The sequence below is a fragment of the Podarcis muralis genome, chromosome 8 (assembly GCF_964188315.1).
Source record: "Podarcis muralis chromosome 8, rPodMur119.hap1.1, whole genome shotgun sequence".
NCBI lineage: Eukaryota > Metazoa > Chordata > Lepidosauria > Squamata > Lacertidae > Podarcis > Podarcis muralis.
In genome coordinates this window covers 26,848,221-26,858,155 of record NC_135662.1, presented here as the reverse complement: position 1 = coordinate 26,858,155, position 9,935 = coordinate 26,848,221, and the positions used below count along the sequence as shown (strand labels likewise).

Genomic DNA, 9,935 nt, shown 5'->3' with positions numbered 1-9,935 from the left:
CCACCTGACGGGAAGTAAATTCCCACTAAGCTAAACAAATCAGCAAATGTGTTTCTGCTGCTGCTGCCGCCGCCGTCACAGCTAGAGGCGGAAATCCTGAAAAAGTCATCGCAGCGATCACTCTTCACTTTTCCTAGCTCCACAGTCACACGGCTGCGCAGTCCTCCGCCGCCAGGAGTCTATGGTCTCTCGCGGCGATGGCGCCTGGGGCGCGTGCGCCGAGTCCCTTCCGCTCCTTTCCCCACGCCTGGGGGCGGGGCCTCGCGGCAAGCGGGGCGGGGCCAGCCGTGGCCGAGAGCAGCCCGGGCGAAGGAGTCACGGCGGGCCGCCATGGACGGGCCCGGGGAAGGAGAAGAGCCGGCCGCTGCGGAAGAGGCGGCGGGGGGCGGCGGCGGCCTGGAGCTGCTGGCCCGGCGGCAGCGCAAGGAGAAGCGCGAGCTGCAAGGTGAGGGAGCCGCCTGGGGCAGAGGGACCGAGGGAAGAGCAGGGAAGGCAGGCAGGCAGGCGCTGCTGAGGGAGGGACCCCCATGAAAGGCGCGCTCGGTGGGGGCGGGAGCAGGGTTGCTAGGGAGCCAGGAAACGAGGGTTTGTGGGTGGGCGAGTTTAACTTAACGGGCTGCATATGCAGCGCCTACACTTTGGAACTCCCCGCCACTTGATACCGGGCGGGCGCCGTCTCGGTACCTGCTTTTCGGCGCCTGCTGAAAACTTCCTGGGAGGTTTCTAAGCAGAGGTTGGATGGCCATCCGTAAGGCAAGATGCAGCTGAGATTCCTGCATTGCAGGTGGTTAGACTAGATCAGTGGTTCCCAACCTTTTTTGGCCATGCCCCACCTAAGCATCTCTAAAATCCTGATGACACCCCACCCTCCCGTGACATACAATTCTTATAATTCAAAAAGTGAACTCCTATTCATGTGGAGGAAGCCGAAAACGCCATTCACTGTTAATAACTCATTCTCAAATTGACCCCCTTAAATATCAAATTGACCCCCTTAAAAATCAAATCGACCCCCTTAAAAATCAGATTGACCCCTTGTAGGGCGTGTGCCCCACGTTGGGAACCACGGGACTAGATGATCCCTAGGGTGCCCTCCAACTCTGATTCTGTTATTTTTGTTGGGACAAGCCCACCTGGAAGCTTAGGAAGTTGCGGGAACCTTAATCTGCTTTCTCTTTTAAGTTTTGCACATTGCAATTTTTTCTATATTTCATTGTTTTGTCTCCTTGTGGGTTTTTAAACATTACAATCAAGCGGTATATAAATTTTATGAAATGAATGAATAGAAGCAGGAGAAAGGCTTGTGGCACCTTCAAGACCTAACAGGGTCAGTGTATCTGGCAAAGTAAATGTATGCAGCTGCCCCATATAGCACGGGTTCTCTGGTCCACCCTAGAACAAATGCACAGGGCTGGTTTTGACCCTGGAAGGGGGGAAGCTTTGGGTAAGATGCCTTCCTTGGTTGGGTGGGCCTCCTCCCTCTGGAGCTGATGGTTCACCCAGAAGGAAAGGCCAAGGCAAGGGCTAGATCTTGCCCCACCTCCTCACTCTTGCCACTGCTCATGTGGTGAGCGCCGCCAGACAGGAGTTGCTGAGGACCAAGCAGAGTTGCTAGCTGACCCCCTGCAAGGATGTGGGTATCTGCAGGTGCCCAGTGATGCTGATGTTCTGATAATGTGGCCCTGCAAATACGACACCTTAAATATAAAACAGAAAAAAGATATGAGATGTGTTACGGCACGTGGGCTTTTGTAGGTTAGATCCTGCTTCATAGGATGAAATGGGCTCTTGTTCATGAACTTTAATGTGTTAGAAGAGAAATATATCCCATCTTTTAAGGAGGCACAAGCCTCTTGCAGCACAATCCTATTTGTGTCTCCTAAGAAATAAGTCCAGGTTGGTTCAGTGGGAGTCCTTGCAGCCTCAGGTCTGTAGCAAACACAGGTATGTGCTTTCTGAACCTGGTGTCGCCCAGTTTTTATTGTACTCCAACTCCCAGCCTGCATGACCAGCAGACAGGAGATTGAGAGACAATGGAATGCGCCTCCAGGGGTGAAGCCAAACCGCTGTGTTAGCAGCACCGAAGTGACCTCTCTGGAGCACAAGCCTGGGCAGTGTATGGAAAGCTGGATTTGTTATTGGGGGGCAAGTTCAGCTGCTACCGAAGATGTGATATGAAGCGTTGCTGGTGCCTTACATTTGCAAAATCATATTGCAAATCTTGGCATGGCAGTGGCTATGGCTATGGAATCTGGAGCAAGTCCAGCTTGCAGCACAGGAGACAAGGAGGGAATCCTGTTCCCTTGTTCTGACGCTGACCCCATTACTGGATCACATGCTGCCTGTTGACATTGCACCACAGTCCACGAGATGGGGTGCCAGTTTCCAAAGCCCACAAACAGTTTTTTTGCTGTGGAGCCTCGATTAGCATTCATGACGCATTAGCAATTCCACAGATGTGTTCAGAGCACTTTCTGCAGTGGACCTCAAAAGTGGGGGAGCTGCAGCAGTGCTGGTGTTGCTGAGGTTAATGTGAGAAGCCTAAAACCAGGCTGGAAGGAGTCCAGGCTGTGGATTCTTGTCTCATCCTGCATTGTCACAGCTCTCTTACTTAGCTTTGTGGTACCGGAAGGAGCATTCTGCATTGTAGGTTTTGTTATGTTTGCTAGGACTAGTAGTAATTGTGAATATTCTTTGCTCCAGGGATAGGGAAACTGTGGCCATCAAGGTGGAACTGAACTGCACCTTTCCATCAGCCCCAGCCAGCCAGTATGACCAGTGGTCCAGAAACACCTGCAGGGCCACAGGTTCCCCATCGCTGTTTTACTTCACTGGGTAGTCTGAACACATCATTCCAGATTAAATACATACCTATATATACACACATATACAGTTGTACGCTGTTGAGGAACGGAATCCGTTCTGGAAGTCCATTCGACTTCTGAAAATGTTTGAAAACCAAGGCGCGGCTTCCGATTGGCTGCAGGAGCTTCCTGCGCTCGATCGGAAACCATGGAAGCCATGTCAGACGTTTGGGTTGCAAAGAACGTTCGCAAACTGGAACACTCACTTCCAGGTTTGCGGCGATTGGGAGCCAAAACGTTCGAGCCGCAAGGCGTTCATCAACCAAGGTACATGTTTCAGTTGTACATGTTTCGGAGCATAGAACTTAACATGTGCATTTGTGTACTTTGAGAATTTTTTTGTAAAAAGCAACTAATAAATAATATTAAGCAAGACCAGATTTTATTTAGTTAGTTTTTTTAAAAAATTGGCCTGTCCCTTCATAGTTCCAAACAGTTCATTCCAGCATTCCAGACTGGTTTCACCTTTTGAATGTGTTTGGAAGGCAGTGTTTTTGTTCCCTATTATGTTTAAGGTTCATGCACAATAAGCATTGTAGTTAATAGTTATGTTACTGAGGCAGGTTCCCCCCCCCCCCTGAAATAGATACTTTCTGCAATATGAGTTTACAGTGCAGTTACATTAGGCAGGCATATACATTGAAAGATGTTAAATGCATTTTTTTTCTGTTCAAGTGCAAGGACTTCTAGCTGTGCAGCAGAACTTCTCTTGTGTGCCCCTAACTTTGTTCTGCGGGTTCTCCCAACTCTCTGGAGCAGATTTGGGAGGGTGTCAGGCACACACAGGGAGAGAAGAGGGAGTTCTGTTGCACACATGGAATGAGTGCTTTGGATACGGCCTATTATGTCACACCTGCAGTGTAGTAATGTTAAACTTAATGATGGCCAGCTTTCCAATGATGAACAGTGACATGCATAATTGCTAGGCACTCACCAGTTGTCTCACTGATTTGTGCTTCTGCAGCCAAAATCCAAGGAATGAAAAATGCCGTTCCAAAGAATGACAAAAAGAGAAGAAAACAGCTGTCTGATGAGGTTGCCAAACTGGAGGCCGAGCTGGAACAGAAACACAAGGGGGAACTTAAGAAGCTAAAGGAGACACTAACTGAAGAGAATAAAGTACGTGTTGAGGGGCACTCCATTTTCAAAGCTCTGTTGGGATAATATCCACTGAAAATACCTTTGAACATTGCTTATTTCTAACTTGCTAAGGAATTGAGTTTCAATGCTGTGCCACCATTTTTGTTTTTTCATTTTGGCCATGATAAATCTTATTTTGCCTTAAATGCACAGTGAGTGAATGATTGTTAAAAACATATCTGATTCTTGGAAGCAGCACTGTATAAAAGTAGATGAGTTGGGTTACTTCTGCGAAGCGCGATCATATGCTCAATAAATGCTTGTTGTTTATTTGCTGGCAAATGCTGATGTTGCACATTCTAGTTCCCAAGGCAAATCGATTTTGCTTGCTGGTGTCATCAAATGACAGCGAATGTCTAACTTGCTTTCCATAGTACCTGGGATACGGATTAGCTCTCTTTGTAGGTTGGGGAAGGGTGTGGACTGCTATAATTTGACTGATAACAGCAGACAGGGAAACGTAACCTAGCCAGCAGGCTGGATCCTCACCTCTCTCACCCTTAGCAGGCCAACTTTGACAGTGGACAAGGCTGCCCACCTGTCAATCATCTGGCATCATTATGTCAGGTGGTAACTCAAAATCAGCTGATCAGTGTCAATAGCAAGCCCCACTGGCTGTCAAACAAGTTTGCTGTCAATAAGCCCTCCTTGCCAAGGAGCATTTGGGAGTGCCCTTTAAGCTCCAGATTGTTCCTCAGCAGCTGTTTCTTTGCCTGCCCTTCCTCTGATGTCACATATGATGTCAGGGGTTCACATGGCATGGGGTAGTAGTACCTTGCATTAGTACCTTGGGATGTTGGAATGGAAGGTGACTATTCTTCCTATACCAGATTTGCACAACACCAAGACGTCATGCAATTTGTACCGGTTTTCTGCATAATCCCTCTTCCTGCAGCTTATCTAGCCTACAGTATGAGACAGGAACCACATATTGTGCAGGCTAACAACTCTTGGTTTGCACCATCCTTAATGTCTTAAGCCTTAGTTTGGAGTCTGAGTGATACTTCTGGCGTGGTGCATAACTTGCTTGTTGGGGCCACCAGAGAATGAGTATTAAATAGGTTGGGTGAGAAACTGTGGTATGAATGGTATGAATTGTTAAGGAACTGAAACTCCAGATGCATGCGCTATAACTTACCCTGAAAATTAGAGCGGCAAGTTAAAAAAACTAGTCACTACACATTTTACACAATTCTCATTTGTCATTTAGGAAGATGCTGCAGTTATAAATATTGCAAGACTGGAGCTTGAGGACATGGAACAGATTCAGCCTCCTAGAATAACAAAAGCACAGAAGAGGCGGGTAAGGTTCTTACGGATGTGAATATAGTCTTGAGCAACATGCAGACCCAGGTGCTTCTGTGAGAGATCTGGTGTCCCCAGGGTGGCTCTGGGACCTGGTTTCAGCCCCGTGGCCCAGACAGAAGCAGTCACCAGCACAGATCAGGTAGAGAGGGGTTAGAGACCCCTTCATCTCATTGCATGTTATCCCATTAAGTCTCTTCTGGTCCTTCAAGCCTCTTTCATGTATACCCACAATTGGCTACAGCTAACTAACCCCATCTTTGGAACTGGATTCCAAGAAATGCTCATGGTGACCTTTCTGAAAGGCAAACGATGTAACTGAAATCTCTGAATAAGTTTCAGTACTCCCCTTAACTTGTGCAACTTTATTGCTTTGCTTTTTTCACCATTCTATTAGTAGAGTTGAGGTGTGAATCACGGGCAACTGAGACCCCTTTTAATAAGCATATGATATTAGTTCATGATATGGACAAATGTGACGTCGCAGTGCATTTTACTGTTTTCAAACCACAGGATAAAAAAGCAGCCATGGAAAAAGAAAGAGAAGAAAGAATTGCGGAAGCAGAGATAGAAAATTTAACAGGAGCTAGGCACCTTGAAAGTCAAAAACTCGCACATAGTTTAGCCACAAGGCAATTAGAAATTAAGCAGATCCCATCTGATGGCCACTGCATGTACAGAGCTATTGAAGATCAGCTCAAGGAGCAAGAAAACTCCTGGACTGTTGCAACGCTTAGAAGTCAAACGGCAGAGTACATGAAAAGTCACGTGGATGACTTCCTACCATTTCTAACTAACCCAAATACAGGAGATCTGTACAGTCATGGTAAGTAAACTGCTTCTGCCACTGTGTGCATATTTCTGTTGTGAGTAGTGTCAGCTGTTACAGAGAAAATTGGTACCAAGTCAGTTTACCACGTGTCAGTGGCACAGATTTAATTAAACTGTAACAGCTGCAACCAAATCTTACTTATGCTGCTCAGAAGTTAGTCTTTCTGTGTTTATTGCATGTTTCCTTTAGGTAAATATGTACTGGACGGCAAACTTGTGTGTGTGCGTGTGAGTGGAATAGACCAATTGCAACAAGATGTAAAGACATTACTTCCTATTACTACCTATGGCAGGAGAGGGGAACTTTTCACCCTCCAGTTGTTGATGAACTACAGCTTCCATCAGCCCCAACAAGCATAGCCAATGGCCAGGGATGATGGGGGTTGAAATTCAGCAACTTCTGGAGGGCCAAAGGGTCCCACACCTGACTTGTGGCTCTAAGCACATCAGAGGGGCTGAGACTTTAAGAATATCTTAATGACTGTGACCTAAATCCAGTACAGGGTTAAGCTTGCTTAAGCCCATTGAAACCAATGGACTTACGCATGCTTAAAACTCTGCACTAGATTAAAGCTTTCCCCCACTAAACTGTCTCTGTGTAACCAAGGGAAACATTCCAAAGCAGAACCTCTGTGCAATCTAGGAGAAGCACAAACTATTACAGTAAACGTGTTTTTGGCAAATCTGTCCATACCATTTATAATATTTATTGTCTTTGTCATTTCATAGAACACTGCTTGGTCCTTTGCTCGTTTCTTTCCTTTTATCTGACAGGGCGGCATCTTTGCCTGCAGCCTGTTTCCTCTTTGCCTTGTGTATTACTATGCAAAGTTATGTTCTTCTGCATACTTTAATTGCCAACGTAAGCTTTCCTTTTTGGGCTTGCTCTGTTTTCCAACATTCAGATTAAAAATGGTGCACTTTCTCCCTCCAGAGGAATTTGAAAAATACTGCCATGATATAGCAAACACAGCTGCCTGGGGTGGCCAGTTGGAAGTAAGTATCGTGCCCTGCTCTTTCCTAATATCTTAAATGCCAACGCTTGTTCGTTTTGAGTCTTTAGAATATTCCCAAATCTTCAAGAGAGGCTGGGAATCCTGTGACCCTTCCATTGTTTTTCTCAACTCCTGTCAGTCCCAGTCAGCATGGTCAGCGGTCAGGAAAGATGGGAGTCCAGTAACAGTTTTCCCCACCCTACTTTTACGATAAAGAAATGGCTTCAGGTTTAGGTAATTCTTACTGCAGAGATAATCAAGAGCATTTCTGTTCTGTTTATATGGTAGAAGAACAGTTCTACTTTGTAAAAGGTTTACATTCATACCACATGCTATGCTGATTGTATCTGTCTAGCATACTGAGACCACTGTCATGTCAATATGAATTAGTAACCTAATTTTACTAAGATAATAAAAAGGGAAAAATCATACTTGCAGTGATGATTTTTTTAATATAAATGTCTAAAACAATATAGGTTTTGGAGCAAAATTATGTTGTTCAAAGAACTGATCAGAACACTTGCTTTTTTAAAAAAGGGCTTACATTTTGTTGTAAGCCGCTTAATGCTGTGTGCTACAAAGATAACTACAAATCTCATACATATATTTTTTTTAAAAAATCTAATTGCCTTGCAGCTAAGGGCTCTATCGCACATCTTGCAAACGCCGATTGAAGTTGTACAAATGGATTCACCACCTATAGTTGTCGGTGAGGAATACAGGAGAAAGCCACTAATACTTGTGTAAGTAGATACTTTAAACACTGGGGCTCAAAGGAGTTCTGTGTTTGAAGAAGTATATAAGTGACTGAAAACATTGGTTGAATTATGTATTTAAGGGTACCTTGGAGTAAGACCAGTGGCATAGCGTGGGTTGTCAGCACCCGGGGCAAGGCAACTAATTTGCGCCCCCTAACCCGTGGATTTCCCCTAACCCCAGATGTTGCGCCCGGTGCGGCTGGCCCCCCCTGCACCCCCCACGCTACGCCACTGAGTAAGACCATTGAATTCAGTGAGACATATTATGGGTAAACAGTCATAGTAGCATCATGGGGAAGGGTCAACTAGCCGTCTGGAGCAGATTTCAGAGGGGGGAGCGGGGAGAGAGAGACGATAGCTGAAAATGGTTTTCTTCTCTGTTCTGCTGTTGGAAGGCTTACCATCAGCCGAGCAACACCACTGGAAATAAAACCATTGGATGCGTCTATGTGTGCATGCATTCTGTTTGTTTGAAAGACATCTTTGTAATTGCTATAACACCTGTTGTTTTTGCTTCTAGGTATATGAGACATGCATATGGATTAGGAGAACATTATAATTCTGTAAAACCTCTAATGGACACACCTACAGAAAATGAAAGCTAGTACAGGATTCAACAGAAGATATGATGAGTGCATCTTTGCACTTTACGCTGCTTATCTTTGGATAGGTTTTAAAATTCTGCTCGAGTTTTTTTACAAGGCAATGAGGGTTTGGGGATATATATCAGATTTGTTGTATGAACTGTTAATTCTAATTTAAATCATGTTTTAAACAAAATATTCCCCAAGGTGTTTGCAATGTAACTAATAAATTGTGTATTACAGATTCTCCCCCACTTGCATTCAATCCTCTCCTTTAGTAGCAAAAACAATGGTATATGTACCACAGCTATACAACCCTTCAACTATTATAAACAGCAGTCATTCAATAATTGCAACTAAAACATGATGGGGATATTTAACAATGTGCAATTGCTAAAATGCTTGGTGATACTATGAGATGGCTGCATGATGCTTCTTTAGGTCAAATATCTTTTAACCATTGTTGTGACTTTAAAAAAACACCTCTTGCTGAAATCTTCAGAGAACCTCCCTGCCCCTGCCCAGCTTAAATGGGGTTGCACATCCAAACGTAACTGCCTCAGAGGCTCAGTAACACATTCCTGGTTATAAGAAACAGCCCTATAATATTGAGTCAGACCATCTACCTAGTTCATTTGTCCACACTGACTGGCAGTGGCCTTCCAGGTTTCAGACAGGACTCTTCCAGCCCTACCTAGAGACTGAATCTCGTCCCTTTTCCCAGTCAAACAATGTGTTCTACTATCAAGATATACCACTTCCCCTTTTACATAGACTTTTTGAAGAACAAGTTTGGTTTGTTCTTTAATAGGATGGCTACTACTTTCCGCAGTCGCAGTAAAGGCAATATGGAATAAGAATGAATTTTGTTGCTGGTCCTGGTTTCCAATTCAAACAGAGTCCCTACACAATCACCTCTGGAGTGCATGGCATTCTTTCCAAACTTGGTTGTGAAGTGACCTTCCATGTTTTATTTAAAACATACATATGGCTGTCCTGATTCCCAGAGCAGTAGCAGGTCAAATGCTGTCATATTTCAAGAATAGGTAGAACCAAATGCTTGCCATATAGAGATACTAATTCACACAAGCAGTACCTTCATATGAACTATGTCAGACAGAGAGCCATCACATGCCTAAATCAGCCCTACACTTGTAAGATATAAGAGCCCAAATCTTTGAAGTAGCATCTTCAATTAAAAACTGCTACTTACAGGGAGCGCTTCAGATGCAGCTGCCAGTTATAAATCATCCCTGCAAATAATTAAACTTCTATACAGAACAATAAAACATACTTGAATATTTAAAGCACTTAGCATCACTCAGTTGCATTTTTAATATTTCAGATATGTACCGTTAAGAGAAAGTTTTTCTTTTCTCTTCAGGGCTGTCACAATAGTAGTTGGAATTAAATATAGCTGTTTAAAACACTTGCAAATGAGAAGTTGGAATTTACTGT

General features: G+C 44.5%; 1 protein-coding gene across 1 annotated transcript; it reads left to right on the top strand.

Annotated features, from left to right (window-relative positions):
• Positions 1-274: 274 nt before the first annotated feature.
• On the top strand, positions 275-8,726 carry OTUD6B (OTU deubiquitinase 6B). The gene is made up of 7 exons (XM_028736549.2): positions 275-445; positions 3,829-3,983; positions 5,215-5,307; positions 5,823-6,135; positions 7,075-7,136; positions 7,772-7,878; positions 8,414-8,726. Exons 1-7 carry the CDS (start codon positions 331-333, stop codon positions 8,496-8,498), a joined length of 930 nt encoding a protein of 309 aa, XP_028592382.2. The 5' UTR covers positions 275-330; the 3' UTR covers positions 8,499-8,726.
• The last annotated feature ends 1,209 nt before the right edge of the window (positions 8,727-9,935 follow it).

Excerpts from the sequence above, each read along its gene's own strand:
- OTUD6B (XM_028736549.2), top strand. The coding sequence starts at position 331 with ATGGACGGGCCCGGGGAAGGAGAAGAGCCGGCCGCTGCGGAAGAGGCG. Across the intron at positions 3,984-5,214 it reads CACTAACTGAAGAGAATAAA|GAAGATGCTGCAGTTATAAA; the intron begins GTACGTGTTGAG and ends TTTGTCATTTAG. Across the intron at positions 7,879-8,413 it reads AGAAAGCCACTAATACTTGT|GTATATGAGACATGCATATG; the intron begins GTAAGTAGATAC and ends TTTTGCTTCTAG.